Source organism: Amblyomma americanum, chromosome 7 (genome assembly GCF_052857255.1).
Source record: "Amblyomma americanum isolate KBUSLIRL-KWMA chromosome 7, ASM5285725v1, whole genome shotgun sequence".
NCBI lineage: Eukaryota > Metazoa > Arthropoda > Arachnida > Ixodida > Ixodidae > Amblyomma > Amblyomma americanum.
This window is the reverse complement of record NC_135503.1, coordinates 51,344,467-51,360,561: the sequence shown is the minus strand read 5'-3', so window position 1 is coordinate 51,360,561 and position 16,095 is coordinate 51,344,467. Positions and strand designations below refer to the sequence as shown.

The 16,095-nt window shown below is 50.9% G+C and overlaps 1 protein-coding gene across 2 annotated transcripts in view; it reads right to left on the bottom strand.

Moving 5' to 3' along the window:
• The window catches only part of bdg (sodium-dependent transporter bedraggled), a 173,181-nt gene that overhangs the window by 23,149 nt on the left and 133,937 nt on the right, over nt 1-16,095 (bottom strand). Inside the window, exons 1-2 of one of the 2 annotated variants that reach the window (XM_077632190.1) lie at nt 2,926-3,041; nt 196-567 (exon numbers count right to left, since the gene is read on the bottom strand). In XM_077632190.1, coding sequence (XP_077488316.1) covers nt 196-485 — 290 coding nt within the window. In that variant the 5' untranslated portion in view covers nt 486-567; nt 2,926-3,041. Of the gene's footprint in view, nt 1-195; nt 568-2,925; nt 3,042-16,095 lie in introns of those variants that run through there. The other variant, XM_077632189.1, reaches the window with a different exon arrangement.

The following is a 16,095-nucleotide window of genomic DNA, read 5'->3' as shown; positions in this document are numbered from 1 at the left end:
CTTAGCGTTTTTCCTCCATAAAAACGCAGCCGCCACGGTCGGGTTCGAACCGCGGCGGCTGCGTTTTTATGGAGGAAAACGCTAAGGGGCCCGATGCTCCCCTTTTAGTTTTTCCAGCTCGGTGTTTGTCTTGTCAGCATGCTTTACTATTTTCCGGAAGAAGAACACCCTCTGACGGTTAACTGGCGACCTCACCTGGTGGAGTCGCTGCTGGTGCGGTCCGTGAACGAACTCTCGGTGGCCAGCGATCCGCTCTCAAGCGAGGCCTGTCTCGCGGCCGTGCCCTGGGGCCCGGCAGACGGCGGTGGTGTCGAGGGAAGCGGCACGTCGGAGACCAGCGGCTCGGACGAGAGCCGGGTGCCGGAGATGTGGAAGACGTCGGGGCGCAGGGGCTGCAGGGCTCCCACGGCGTCGATCGGCGCCGCAGCCGCCGCCGTGGGGCTGCTGCCAGCTGACGACGCCGACGCCTCATCGGGGTTGCCCATCGGCCTCCTCCTGTTCACTGGTGCGACCACGACGACGGCCCGCTCCTCCCTGCTGGTGCTTCTGTTTCGCTCATTGGCTCACCTGCGGGACGACCAGAACGGGAAGAGAAAAGGAAGGGGTGATGAGCGTGCGTGACCCGGCAGAGAGCGAAGCGCCCTTTTAGATTGTGCAATCATAGCCGCCGGGAATTAGTAGGCGCCCTCGGAGCCAACTTCCTGCTCTTGGCGACTAGCTCGCGTGCGCGTGACGAAAGCGAAAGCGCTTTATGGCAATCGAAGGTTGTTCCTCTACCTCAATCAGATTGCGATTGCGTTTCAATCGTCAAAGTGGTACGTGCATGACCTATGGGAGGGCATGAACCACTTCACGTTTCGTCATCTGTGTGTCCGGTTAGGCAAGGAAACGTCTCCGGTCAAGACTGAGGAGGGCTTCTTCGTAATCCAATCGTCTATCACGAAGCGAACGTCACGAATAGAGGGTGGCCGGCCGTTGCTTTTGGAGCTCTGGAATAAAGCCCGGTCGCCTTATTCCAAGGCGACCGGCCGGGGCAAAAAAATCAACGCGTAAAACTGCAACTGCGTTGCGTTCACAGCTCGCATGTTGATTCTATGCCCTAAATGTGTGCATTAACTTGATTAGAGTCGTGCGCTGGCAGATCCAGGTGCTAAAAGACAAACCTTCGCATTGAGCACTCAGAAACACGCAGCTGCATCACAGAACCATGATGGCTAGCAAGTGATAGTAGTATCATTCGCCTAATCACGGAGAGGAAAAAGTAAGAGTTTAATACCTGGAAAAAACTGCCCATCATCAGTCATACCAGAGCGAAGTTAGTACACCCGTAGTCAAGGTGTTTTAGATAGGATTCCATCAAAGTTCTTCAAGATACGCGACGTACTGATCACATTATGTCGAGGGCAGGTATATACGTTCGCACATTTGTCTAATGCGCTAGAACGGATAGAACGGATTAGTGGGTAGTATACTATAGCGTAATTTACGAGCGTCCTAGGGTTCAAAACACCGTTATTTGCAGACCTCTAGTTTCGTCGGTGTCAAATTGCGACCGGCATGGTAAATGCGTGCGTATACTAATAACCATGTACGCTTCTTCAGTTCTATGGTAATAAGCACTTCACGAAGAAAATCTGAATGAATCAACCTCCATTTTGGAGCCGGACTAGCATTTATAATTACCTGGAGAGGAAGATGGGAAAAAATGTGCTGGTTAAAGATGGTATGAGGTGAAAATAATAAAGGTGTTTACCTTGACATCTTTAACAGGGCCGCAAGGATTTGGATTCTAACCGACTGGTTAATGCTGCACACGACCCTCGCGTTTCTCAGAACCTAATTTCCGCCGAGGCTAAATGTGACAAAGCACGAAATGCGGCTATATAGACCCAGTACGTCGTGGGCTGACATTTTAAGAACTCGGTGAGAAATGTATTATCTTCGATGCATCCTCCGCTCTTTCCCCTTCCCCCATTTCTTTTTCTCTCTGTTTTGTTTTGGGCATAATGAAATATTTAATGCATTGTTCTCTCAACGCTTTCATGGGGCAAAACACAAGTCAACGCCCGTTCAACACACTCGATCCATACCAGAGCATACTGCGCGACCCTGACTCTGTGCCAGGGCTTGTGCACCAAGTGACTGCCGTTGCATTTATGTTCGCGCCCAGCTCGAGCTCCAAGTTTTAAAACGACACAGATGAATTTAATTTTTACTTTATTTCCCGTACAAGACAAATGTCTTTTGTTCGAAAACCTCGCGGTGCTCTTTACACAATCCAACGCCCTAAATTAGGGAGGGAAAAAAAACGGTTTTCGCTATCCACTACAGAAAAGGTAATACATCACAGCGTTTTAGTGTAAGTGCTAGAAATGTAAGCGTTAGTTGATTAGCAAAGGCAGGCTTGTTTTAGAGCCTTCCAACTTACTGAGCCATGCATGGAGAAACAAAATAACAGCATAAAAGTGGGAGCCGAAGCCACCGGCCCCATAACAAGGAAAACGAAACTGATTCCGAGAGAATTTTTCTTTTATCCTAGAAGCAAAACGTTAACATTCACTCTATTTACTTCACGAATCCATGGAAAAACTAAATTGCAATAAAACTGGACTCTGCTGTCATTGGCCTATAACGGGAAAATCTAAAGCGGTGAGAAATGGCTAAACAGCATGAAATTCTTTTTTTCTCTCGCAAAAAAAGCGTTAACGCTCATTTCGAATTATTTACATTCCATGTTGCACGACCGCAAGCTCGTCGCAAAGCGAACGCCTCTGCCAGTAGTTCCTCGTCGACTATTAAAGAGTTGCGACACAACGAAGGTATAAATGAACACTGTCGCACTTCTCAGACAGGAAGCAGTTGAGTAATCGCAGCCAGTAAACACAACCGCCAATACTAAGCGAAGTGACAAGAGCTAGAACTCACGGCGCACGTAGCGTTGTTACAAATCGTATCCACTGGGGCTACTTTCTGTCTTCCCAGTGCGTCGGTGTAATCCGAGTGATACACAGGCTACGACAGCAGGTCGTAACGGGACCACGGGATTCAAACGGGCCAGGGCGTCTCGCGCGCAAACCACAGCCACCATTTCCCTGAGCGGTGCCCGTCCCTCCCAAGTTCGAAAACCGGCGCCGCTGTCGGCGTCGCTCTGATAAGTGCTCGGTCTCCGCCACAAACAGCTGCTGCTGGGTTCGGCGAGGAGGTACAGTGACGGTCGCGAGGGCCCCCACAAGCATTCCGCGGACACGAGACAACAATGGGTCCTCGCAGTAAACCGGGGAGGGGGGGGGGGGGGAGGATGAGGAGCCATTTCACCGGGAACGCCGCGCGCAAAACGAGACCGATGAACGTCATCGTTTGCGTAACGAAAGCGACGCAGCCTCCGCTCTAACTGCCGCTGCAGCAGCTGTGACAGCTGTGACCGCCGCCCGAAGCCGTGGCCTCGCGAATGTCGCGAACTTTTATTTTTTTTAGCACGAGAAGAAACTTTTCCACTCGCTTGGGACAAAAGACGCGTGGCAGTCTCACGGCGTGGGTTTTTTTCCACGAGGGACAGCTTTAATTTGCTAAGCACATCTCGAAACACATCGAAACTCGACGCCCCACCTGTTTCTGTCTCTTTTGCCACGAGCACGTCTCCCTGATCGCTCCGCATCTGTCCAGCGTTTGCGAAGCAGCGTAGGCGTGACATTAATGGAATGATGAAAATCGCCGAAACTTTGAATATCCTTAAGTTATTCAGGCGGCGAAACCGGGCGTTGACGGCGAGAGTGAACGACATCACGTCCTCGCTTAATCTTACAAGAGAGGCTGTCGCTGAGAGCTCTGTCTCTTCGACTGGTCAGGAAAGGAAAGCTAGTGTTAGTATTCCGAACGCCTCGTCAAAGCCAGTAAATTATACTTCGCGTAGGCCGCGGGAGCATTTCAGTCTCGCACTGATGAGGGCACACTGTTTCCTGCCGACTATGAAGCTAGAAAACGTGAAGAAATCCATGCTGCCGGCGCCGTGACGCTGCAAGACAGGTTAGATAAATGTCATAACGCGGTCATGTGACAGCGGACAGTTGAATACATGCTATATCCCCTTGCATCATATCTTGTACTGACGCGCGATTTGCGACGGGGACTAGTTAGTTGATGTAGCGCTCGCGTCGTTCCGAATACTACATGCTTAGTGACGTCATAAGCAAGTACAATATTCAAAAAAATATATATTTACTGATATATTCAGTCACGAGCGAAGGGTATACTTTGCTTTTGACTTTGCCTGTGACCTCGCATGTGACTCGTGGCCTAGTGGGCTACATGGTACCGGAGGGTCGAACCTGGCACCCACTGAGCTATCGGATGACCACGACAAGTAGCCCAGTGAGTTACACAAGCACACAGCGGGTCCGTCCAGGTACCCGCTGTGATCCCCTCCCCCCCCTCCCCCGTGAAGGGTATCAAGCCGATTATTGTTCCGGTCAACCTCCCTGCCTTTCCTCTTCTTCCTCCTCCTCCCAGTGAGTCTACCAAAATACCAAGCGAGTGTCCAGTAAATCTGCACTCTAATCCTGAAAGAGCTAAAAGGTGTTAGTCCTTGACAGTGATGGCGTTGGCGCAACCATTACTCTCTTTAAAGGAATACACATTTTCCTTTCGGATACTACTTACAAAGAGAATGCCGGCACATTTAGTCTCCGAACGGACTAACTAGTAGTACTGAGTGCTACAGTTAGTCCCACTCGGTTTCGGCTCAGAGTAAACTACTGCACTCATTCAGTTTAACAGCTTGCCCAGCGGCCTAACCTGGTGATGGATGGTCACTCCAGGTAATCCACTGGGATACGCAGGCAATTAGTAGGTCTACCAGGTATCCAATTGGCTACAGGGTATCGCACGGGGTAGCCCAGTCGGCAACATGGAGCCGACATCTGTCCATGAGAGTTGACCTCCTGGAAACTATGCCGTACGTGGCAACGATCTCTCGGCTGACCTCAAATTGGCTCTCATGTGTGGAAGGAGGATGAACTGCAGCTGTCGCTGTTACTTCCCCGACGGGGAGAGAGCGAAAAGTATGGGTGTCTATGAGTCCGTTTCGTTTTCGCCTCTTCACTTACTCATAAGCCCGAGACGCTTGATACCCCGTCATTGCCACTCACATCGGCCGTTCGGACAGGCCTCTTATGGCAGTCAATGCGAAGCCTCTAATGCGGCACATAATGCTGAAACACAAAGCGAAGGCGTCCCCAGCTTCGAACGACCGCTGGCTAGACGCGCCGCTGAGCGAGGCGACCTTGGAACGCGAAGAAAATCTCGGATGAGACGCTCTCCCGTTTATTCCTAACCGCACGTGATCGGCATTGCCGTCTCCAGTACAGCTCGACGCGCTAACCTTCCAACAAGAAAACAAGAAAAAATAAGCAGCACGCAAGGCGCATGTAATCATAAGCGTCCAAAGGTAGCCCCGTAAACTCCACACGCGTGTACGCCTCGCACCTACACGCCTACAGCCACAGCACGTGCCGCAAAACACACCTCTCTGAGCTCGGCCGGCTGTCGCAAGAGGCGGCAACGAGCGCGGCACCATTCACGAGAACACATACAGGGTGCGCGCATGCCGACACAAACACTATGCGCGCGTACATGTTGGGCACATGTATGCATTACAGGTGCGCTGGGCCTCCCCCCGGCCTAATACCTGATCCGGGCGCTGGTGCTATGAAGCAACGAGGCCGCGGCAGGGGGCAGGGGCGATGACGGGTGGCCCCGAGGTGCCGCAGGTTCCGCCTGGCTGACCCTCCGCCCTGACCTGGAGCGTGCGCGAAACAATGCCTCCTCCCCCCCCCCCCCCTCGCCCCCTAACGGAGCAACAATGGCCCGGGCGACCCGCTGGAGGCGGCTGCTCGAGCGCCTCTTGCGAAGTACCAAGATGAATGGCGTGCGAGCCGGTGCGAACGAGCAGTCGCTTGGACAATGCGCGCGCGGCGTTGGACCTAGCCAGCGTCCAGCCGCTTCGAAGAACACTGTCGTGGTGTGTGTGCGCGCGGGGCGTTCACCGTGTTGGTATGATATAGTATGTGGGATTAATACGAGACCTCCATACGAGTAGAGCGATAAGACTGCTAGGACACAGACCTGTGCCACGAATGGCCGACCTTAATTCATTACCCATATGTAAAGTGTTGCTGTGGCGGAGAAACTGCCAGCAGAACAACTCAGTTCTAGTCCCGCCAGCAGCCAACGACGACTTCAACCTTCTAACATCAGCATCGAGCAAAGACGAAGTTTATTGTTGAAAATGAAGGAAATAGGCGCTCAGCTTCGACGACCTATTAGGCTTAACGGCCCGATTGTAAGGGGACAATGATTGGGACCGATGTTATTCTCTCCTCCGTCATAAACAATCGTGACACCTTGAGGAATCTGGGTCCGATCCACGGAACTAAAGCAAGTTTCGTGAAGGCAAGCTCGGCGGTCGTCGAGCATAAATGACAAGAGATTGGTGGCTAAAGACGTCAATGCATAGTGACACCCATTTCGATCCATCGGCTGCAAGCTGCTCGCATAGCCCATGGCCCGCGAGCAGGAATGGTGGCGAAATTATATACTAAGACTCCTTGATCACAAGTTTCGAGTCTGATGTTCGGGCAGCGCTTGTCTTGTCTTTGTCCCGCCTTTGTTGCGACGTTCACCCACCATGAATGCTTACCAACTCGCCCAAATTTCAGCTCTACTCACAGTAAACGAGTTTACTGGTCCGAAGCAAACACTCCTTCACTAACTCAAAACCAAGTACACAACACGTGAGGATTATAACGTACATAACTGCCTTCATTTGTATAGGCTCAAAACAGCCGTGCGCCCCAACAATATTTAATTGGGAATGAAGGGTGAAGTCGGCCTGGCATGCAAGCCTGTCTCAGACCTGCTACTCAGCACTGAAGGAATAGAAAAAGGTTTGGTTTATTGAGGTTTAACGTCCAAATCGACTCAGGCTATGAGGGGCGCCGTAGTGAAGGGCTCCGGAAATTTCGACCACCTGGGGTTCTTTAGCGTGCACTGACATCGCACAGTACATTAGCCTCTGAAATTTCGCCTGCATCGAAATTCGACCACCGCGGCCGAGATAGAACCTGCGTCCTTCGGGTCAGCAGCCGAGCTCCATAACCACTCAGCCACCGCGGCGGCTGGAATAGAAAAGGAGGACAAAAAAGGGAGAGGGGGAAGATAATAGGTGCTGATGCAACATGTATGCCAGCGCTGTCTGAGAGGCAGTATACGATATAAGAAAAGAAAACTAGCTCACGCCAGCGGTCGCTGTGAGAAGTCGCACGCTACAATCACGTCTACGCTGTCATCCGATGAGATCAAACACAAAGTCTATAGCTGTCCATGTGCCACAGCCTTCAGCTCGGAGACGGCGTCCCTCGGAGCCTGCGCGATAGTCGGCCCAGAGATGACGCGTAATGGGGCGCACCCCGCGCGAAACGAGCACAGGTGTTGGCCTCGACGACGTCTCTCGGACAGGAGGGCTTCGCGCGGCCTCCAGACGCAAGGGGCAAGGGAGCGCCGTATGACCGAGAGCGCGCACACGTCACTACATAGCGAGTGATTCAAGGATTCTCGCTCCGGGCTTCTGGCGTCCTCGCAAGGCCATCTTTACGCGCGCTCCGCGAGTCAAGGTCATGAGCGCAGGCGCGTGCGCGCCGACATCTGTCGATTAATCGAGCGTCTGCGGCGTCAGATCTCGAAAGGCGATTTCGTTATCCGCCGCGCGCTGCCACTCCCCCCTTGAGGAACGTGGGGCTTGCCCTGGAGACAGCTTCAGCTGGCCTCCTCCCCCGACCATTAGGACTGCAGCCCGGGAAGACATCCGCGTGCCGAGCTGCAAGCGGTCTGGGAGGATGTGGAGAGCTATACTTCGGGGATTCAGAAACCGAGCTCAGATGCGTCTCACTCACACACACTCAAGAGCACGTACGCCCGCAGTGGTAGGAGTTAATCACAAGGCATGTGTGGGTGCAGACCGGCCAAGAGAGGCTGGTGCGTGGTTCCGCGTGCGCGATTGTCGTGCAACGCAGGTGCGCATTCGGGGGCGAGCCTCACGTGCTGCTCCTAACCTTTGCAAGAAGGTGCCCGGGTCTGCGCCATGATTTGATGACGCATGCTGAGCTGGGCAGCTGCATAGAGATGCAGTTAGAAGCCGGCGCCGCTTAATTCTTTCGTGTCTTAATATTTACGTGCAGGGTATGTACCACCTGCGCAAAACTGCCAAGGTGAGCGTCATCCGCATTTGCCACTGGCCAGCTTTTATTTTATGTCGGTTCTAACCTTGTTCTACCTCTACAACACACGGATATGCCAAGAGGATTTAATAAAAGATAATGGGGATATGATCGAATGTATAGAGAGAAGGCGAGAAATGGTTAAAGAGAGACTTTTTCACGTAAACTGCAGAAATTTACCTAGCAGTGGCCATGGTAGTTTAGAAGGATTTCTGACTAAGCACTATAGTAGTGCTATGAGCTATCTTCGACGGCACTCTTTCTCGGTGTTATAAGAAGAGTCGCTTGATAATCCTGCGTAGCCTTCATTATCTTTTTGCGCAAACTGCACTACCTAGCAATCCTTCCCATGAAGACACCTCTGTCCTCAACAAATGCCTGATAAGGTCGAAACAACAGCGCCGAATATCAGAATACATATTTGGTGCCGTTTAGATATCTCACTCCTTCGTGCTTTCACAGAGTATTTTTAATCGTCATCATTGTCGTCATCATTATGACCCAAAACTACTCGGAAGACATATTTGTTGTCGTTTAGTTCATTGACTTTTGAGATTCCATCGAGTATTTTTAATGTCAAACAGAACGGCGGCAAGCATGTCTTGGAATTCAAGGCGATTAAACGGCACTTCATTTTCCGGCGGTATCTATTGTTAGGCTACTAGGTTAAATATATTTCGCAATACGCACCGTGCATTTACAATGTATGTCGATTTCTTAAAGCACTCGGTTACTAACTTGTCCAAAAGTCGTTGTTGCTTCAATGTTTCGCCCTTAAAGCGAATGCAAGTCAATCACTTACGTCAATATTCAAAGGCTGCTGCGTTCTGCATATGTGCACACTGGTTCAAATGTTTACCGTTCCACTCGACGGCGCGACCCATTCGTGCACAGCGACAAAATGCGGACGTCGTACGAAAAAAAAAAGATAAGGAACAAGGAATCCCGAGCAGCCGCATCGCTAGTGCATCCGGCCGGCTTCGCCGCCTTTATCTCTGATACAAAAGCAACCATAGAAAGCGAAACGCTCTTCGAACGCTGCTACAGGCCAAAGAATGGTTGAACGACGTTTTTAAAAACCAGAGTTCATCTAGAATTCGGATACAATAAGCATGAGTACAGGAGCGCGTCTCATCATCATCGGCCAGACAACGCCCAATGCCGGGCAAAGGGCTCTCTCATGTCTCTCCAGTTAACCCTGTCCTTTGCCAGCTGCGCCCACTGTATGCCCGCAAACTTCTTAATCTCATCCGCCCACCTAACTTTCTGCCGCCTCCTGCTACTCTTCCCTTTCCTTGGAATCCACTCCGCTGCCCTTAGGGACCAGCGGTTATGTTGCCTTCGCAGTTCATGCCCTGCCCAAGCCCATTTCTTCCTCTTGATTTCGACTAGGATGTCATTAACCCGCGTCTGTTTCCTCACAAGTTTCGTTACTGTCAACCTCGCAGTTACAATCAGGCATTATGGTAAGGATGAAAGGTGTTAGCAGCGGCTATGATGATAGTGGGACAGAGATGGTTGTGAGGTAGATCCTTATGCACGCGTATTGGTTACTGCTCACACACAGAAAAAAAGAAAGACTACGGGACTATCGGACATCTCATGCTACAATTCTGCTAAACCAAATCCATGCCGAGGCTTTACACCCGCGACACAATTTTCCTTAAGGGTGAAGATGTACGGAAGTGGGTCAGAAACGGCGTAGGTTATGTTCCTGGAGGGGAGACATAACCCTAAGTTTCAATAGCTACACGTCAGACTACCACCCCAGAATTCACTCTTTGAAGGATGAATGCAAGCAAAGGGGCCAGAAACCGGCTAGTACTGAGGAGGATAAAACGTCCCAAGGGCTCACCTGGTTAATTCGTGCTAAGCAGAGCCTACAAACGACGTCTTTTTCTCCTTAACAATACGATGCTGCAGTTTGGAACTGAAGAGCAGGAATGAAAGAGAGCCTGTACCGCGGCGTTTAAAGTGCAGGTGCTGGAAGCCGCTTCATGTGGAGGAATGCCACGCCCAGAGTGATGCAATGTCTCCAGGGGCCACAAACAGACAGGGAAAGCGGAGGCTGGAAGGATTTCAAGGCCACCGCCGGACTGGACCCTGCCGGCAGCCGTAGTGACGTAACACCGTTCGTTGGAACAACTGGGTGTACCGCTAATGGCTCTTCGCACTTCGCGACGCCTGCCGAGCCAAAGCTGCGTTCCTTTCATCTCACACAGAGAAGGAAAGTATTCAAAATAATTAACAGCCATGCAAATAATTAACAGTTTCAGGACGCTTACAAGCGAGTAACCATCGATATCTTGACACCCGTGCGGACTTCGGCATGCGATTTGAAATCAAGAGAAGATGCGCCTTTAGCAAAAGATAGGCACCCGCAGAACATACCGCTGGCGAATAAAACGCAAAGGTTGCGCGTTCTATATACAGACCTTTGCACGGGCTGAGAAGCAAGGAAAAGAGCGCAAGTTCGGTACAACAAGCTTCGGAGCACATGTATTAGCCTTGAGTCACGTGACGAGTAAGGCCATACCGAGGGTCGAATTCACGCAGGCTCAACGACGGAAAAGCTTTGCGCGCACGCCTTAGAGCGATGGTCGCACCATCGTCCGCGGGCTCATTACCGCTAAATTGAAATTACACGCGTCAGCACATTGGTGGAACACCAAACAGGCGAAGTAATTGAAAAGCCTGACCTTTCCTCGTCTCACAGAGCAAACACCACGTGACGCAGCGTTTTTTCGCACACAGCCCGAAGCTACGTAGAGAGCAAACCGCGATCAGCTAATGCAAGAAAAAAAAACTACAAAAGAGATCAAGCGAAGCAAATAGGGGAAATAGAGCGGCGCCGGGATTGTAAACACGAACGGCTCTTCGGGGACAGAAGGAGAGGTGGTGGTCGTCGAACGTGCCTTCGCCCTTGACTGACCAAGGGCGGCCCCGCGAATCGGCGCCTAATTACTCACGCTGGCCGCCAATAGAGCGTGGCTAACGCCGATGCCGCAGCGCGTAGCTCCTCGGTTGATTGAGAGAACGATCGGGCCTCTCCCGGTCACGCCAGTTAGCAATCGCTCTTGACCGGCTTGCCGCCGCCACCGCCGACTCGACGTGCCGCTGGCCTGGCCTCACTTGGAACCCTTTCCCTCCCTTGCTCTCTTTCATTCGGCGTAGGCAAAACTGTCACGGGTGGTGACAAACCGTCGTCCTGAATCCTTCGGTGCGGCAGACCATTCTTACTCAGACGGACGCAGCGCAATGCGGTAGTGCACAAAATTAGCAATTCATAGGTTTTCGGGGACATTATTTCCTCTTCCGTCATTTTAGCCGCCGCGATGGCTCAGTGGTTATGGCGCTCGGCTGCTGACCCGAAAGACGCGGGTTCGATCCCGGCCGCGGCGTCCTCAGTTCGATGGAAGCGATATGCTACAAGCCCGTGTACTGTGTGATGTCAGTGCACGGTAAAGAACCCCTTGTGGTCGAAATTATCCGCAGCCCTTCTCTAAAGCGTCCCTTTGGGACGTTAAGCACATATAAACCACATTCCTTCATTTTAATGGGATAGCGTCAGTAGCCTCATCGGGGAAAGAAGAAATGTGTCGTCGGTCATAAAATTCACCCATTGGCAGGAGCGAAGTGACGTCACCAGGCCGGAAGTGACGTCAATTTCGATGAAGTCATCAACGTCGTCTAACGCTATCGCATTTCCGACTCATAATGTGATTAGGTGTCCCTGTGAATTACTGCATTCCTTTTGTTAGCGTTTGGTGCGTTGGAACCGAATGTGTTCGGCAGTTCTAGTGCAGCGAAATCACGAAGTCGCGTTATATCGTGAGCGTTCCACACTCGTTATACCCATAAGAACCAGTGGTGGAGCATGTGTATGCGTTTTGATTGCATGAAATCGAGCTCACATTAAGCACGTTACATTCTGTGTGTAAACAACAACGTTACTATTTGTTTATGCCGCGCTGAAGCTCTGTGGTTTGATCTGTTAGCTCAAACTAGCTATCACTTAAAGCGGGTTAGTGACCTCTATACTAGAAATCGAGAGGAAGAAATGGGCTTGGGCAGGGAATGTAATGCGAAGGCGAGATAACCACTGGTCCTTAAGGGTAACGGAGTGGATTCCAAGAGAAGGCAAGCGTAGCAGGGTGCGGCAGAAAGTTAGGTGGGCGGGTGTATGAAGTCTGCGGGGATACGGTGGACGCAGCTGCCAAAGAACAGGATTAATTGGAGAGACATGGGACAGGCCTTTGCCCTGCAGTGGACGCAGTCGGGCTGATGATTATGATGATAATTTCCCTCGCACGTGTTTAAACAGTGTGTGAAGCCGTGCTGTTCATTCAGAGAGAGTCCTTTTTCGTCATTCAATTTTTATTCTGCCGTCCGTCGCTTCACTTATAATATCGCGGGATGACCTTTGCCAGCAGATGGTATCCACGCTTAGAACAGCGCTTGCGCAAACACTACGTCAGCGGTATATCCGGAGCTATCGACTTCAGCTTCGAGGTAAAAGTCAAGGTTAATTTGGCTGCATCCTTCGAACCGACAGCGTGCCGTGTGCCTAACGACGACGGATATTTAGATTACTGTTGCAATGACTGCGTGAGCTACAACCTTAAAATACAACATGTTCGTAAAAATCATAGATCCAGTGAAATGTCACGGAACGGAGAAGAAACTCGTGCGGTATGGACTGAAATGTCAACTTCTTCCACGCTCACGCATGCATTGTGTGTCGTCATAACGACGTTCCTGGCAAGAAAAAGAAACAATGAAAAGAGCACGCACAGCGACAAGGTTTAGAAAAATTATATTTCTTCGCTGGCTTGTTTATTTGTTTGCTCATGAGCGTCATGACTGTTCTGAGCGCTGCTGTTGCAAAAGCAAACTGCAGCACCTGTTTTGTTTTGTTTTTTCGCGCCCTGCTGTCGTGCAACTGCTGACATTAAGACGTATGCAGTGCAAAGACCTCCGTAGATTTGACTTCGCTATTTCACGCACACAGCTAGAAGACTCGAAGCAACACTGCTGCGTAGCCACCGCAACCTGGGGCTGCATATGTCAAGTACGAAACGTGTTCGTCACTCACGCATACATGTATATGTGGAATACCTAAACATGAACAAATGTGACCACATAATTATAATGAGTGACTATCACGGACATTCTTACCTTAGCTTAACTCAGTACGTTACCGCATTACCAGCAGTAAAAAATCGGAGGGGCCACTTAAGCTCCGGCTTAAAGATGTGACGCTATAGCGTTAATGGGTTAATGCCCGTATGCGCGGAATCGGCCATTCTCAACTTTACATTCATATGTCCATGGGAGTCCTCATACCACTCCTTGTGAAATGGTGCAGCGGTTGAGGGATGCGCCACTGCCCTACGATGGTGCTGCCACCGGTTGCTCTTGTGCGACCCAAGTTAATCTCCCCGAGCAACGTCTCGCGATCAACCACTAATTTAACTGTCACATGCCAGACCTAACACCTCCGGGGACCCACCTGTGCTTTTAACAAACCAACCATGCGCTTATTTTCGGGCCCGCTCCCCCCCGGCTGTGGGTCGCTATGTAGCTTTTTACACCCCCCCCCCCCTTTCTCATTTTTTTTTCATTCCACCCGCCTACGGGTGGTAAAATTATATCAATGCCTTCGGGCCTTTTCATTTATCTTCAGAGTGGATTAAGCCTGTCGTACGTTAGCGGTGCAGGCAGGGGCTTATTATTTTTCAATCTTTTTAGGTTGCCCCAACCTAACAAATGTCACCTGCCAGGTGGTTAGTTTGCTCACAATCCGGTAGGTACGTTGCAATGACCCCACAAGGTCGCGTGATCTAGGTTGCCCACCTAGGTTGCTTCTCCTGGGGTGGCTGCCTGGGCCACCTTGCGCCACCCTTTTTATCGCTCGCAATGCCGACGCCGAATTTTCTGCGCTCCCGTAAAAACTGGGAGCATCTCTTACTTCATTCGAGACTGAAGTCGTTACAGTATAGCGCCGTTACTGCGACCTCTCAACGTCACCGCGTACACCATGCAAAACCGGTTCGGCCACGTCGCCGCAAAGTCGGGCGATGAACTATTCAACCTTGCGCGTTCCACGGAAGGACTAAGGATCGGGCTGACAAGCCTGGCGCTCTCATCACCACAGCTTCGCCTCCGGGGCGGCACAGACAGGTATGCATACCCGGCAATGAATAAACCGACTCGCAAATGAACGAGCGCAAAGCAACAAAGCGCGGCCGGCGAAGCGGCGGCCCTGTCGCGAACGCACACACGGACACGGGCGAACAAATCTTGCTCTCTCGAAGCGGCGGGCACCGTTCCAGGACCGCAAGGTACGCACCGGGCTATGCTGCAGCTAATCTGCTCACACCGTTACCCCACCCTCCTCGCCCTGTTCCCAGCCGAGCTGTCGGCCGTCGCGACGGCCCTTGTCAACGGAGTGCAGCCTTCAGGGCCGCCCGGAGGACTCCGACCTTCGGGCGCTCGCGCTGTCAGGTTCCGCCGTGGACTGGTCACAGCCAGGTTAAGAGCATAAATCTTTGCCTTTGCTTTTTTTTCTTACGAAAGGCGGTAGACAGGAATGAACCGGATAGTCGGATGATGAATCAGTTGTGCAACAAAATGCATTGGCAAAATTCGCGGAACAAGAGGTTAGTTGCGCAAACTATCGTAGCCTCTTTCGTGTTGCGAAGCATGCTGGAATCCACGTATGCTTTTGTATATGTTCGTTCACCCCGACTTGAATTTTTGCTCGGTCTTGTTTCGTTTTAATTTCTCGGTTAGTACGCTTCTTTTTGTTTCTGATTTGTCAGTGTGTGAGTACCCATACTATGCTACAATTACTAATTCCGGAGTTAGTAGCACTGCAATAAAATCGCACGAACGCTGTTGCGTCCTTACGCGTTCTGTGCAAAATAATTTGTCTGTCTGTACGCGCCTGCATTCGTGTACGTGTGTGCGTTCCAAGCCTTCGCTTTGATTGTCACCCTTGTTTTTCCCAGTCGACATGCTTTTGTACATCCGCCTGGGCTCGGAAAAAAAGAAAGCTGGGCGCGGAGAGATGAGACACCACGTGTGCACAATCGGCAATTAAAAGGGCACGGGCTGTCCTTCTTAATTGAAAATTAATCAAGAGCTCGTCATTAAGGTGTTCTGCGTGGCCCACTGTGCAGCTTTAACGGGTGAAAACTCGACATTCAATTAACGGGAGACCAGGACCTATATTAGCGGTGATGCCTCACTTGCAGCTTATGTATATCTATTCACAGAAACATCCATACCTGTGAGCTCTGTCGATAGTTGAAAGGATAGATATAAGCGCTATCATGTTGTGGACTGAATCCGTAATTGGCTGCCCCCGTCGATGTGTCACGCGTCGATAGGGTTATTACGAACCGAATTATCACTCTATTTACTTTGACCCACTTCATGTGCTTCCGATTTCGTTTCAAAAAGTAAAAAAAAAGAAAAGGTTGGTCACCTACTGGCTACAGATTGCGCTACTGTCGCGCGGAGACTCCCCCTAAAAAAATAAAGGAAAAAAAGAGTGTAGGGACATAAGCTGTGTCACTTCTAAGCCTTTGATACATATTCATGAGCGTATTTGGTCGTGAAGGTTTCATTATTAGCTGCCACGAGTCGATACCCCGAGGCGATACCTCGTTCTCGTTCTAATTCGGTCCCTTTTCGACCGATACGACTCAACCTTTCTCGCTGAGTATTGTTTTTCATGAATATGTATTAGCTGCGTACCTATTACGTCGTGTGGTTTTGAGCAGTACACGACGGCAATTTCTAGAGCAGATTTAGCGGT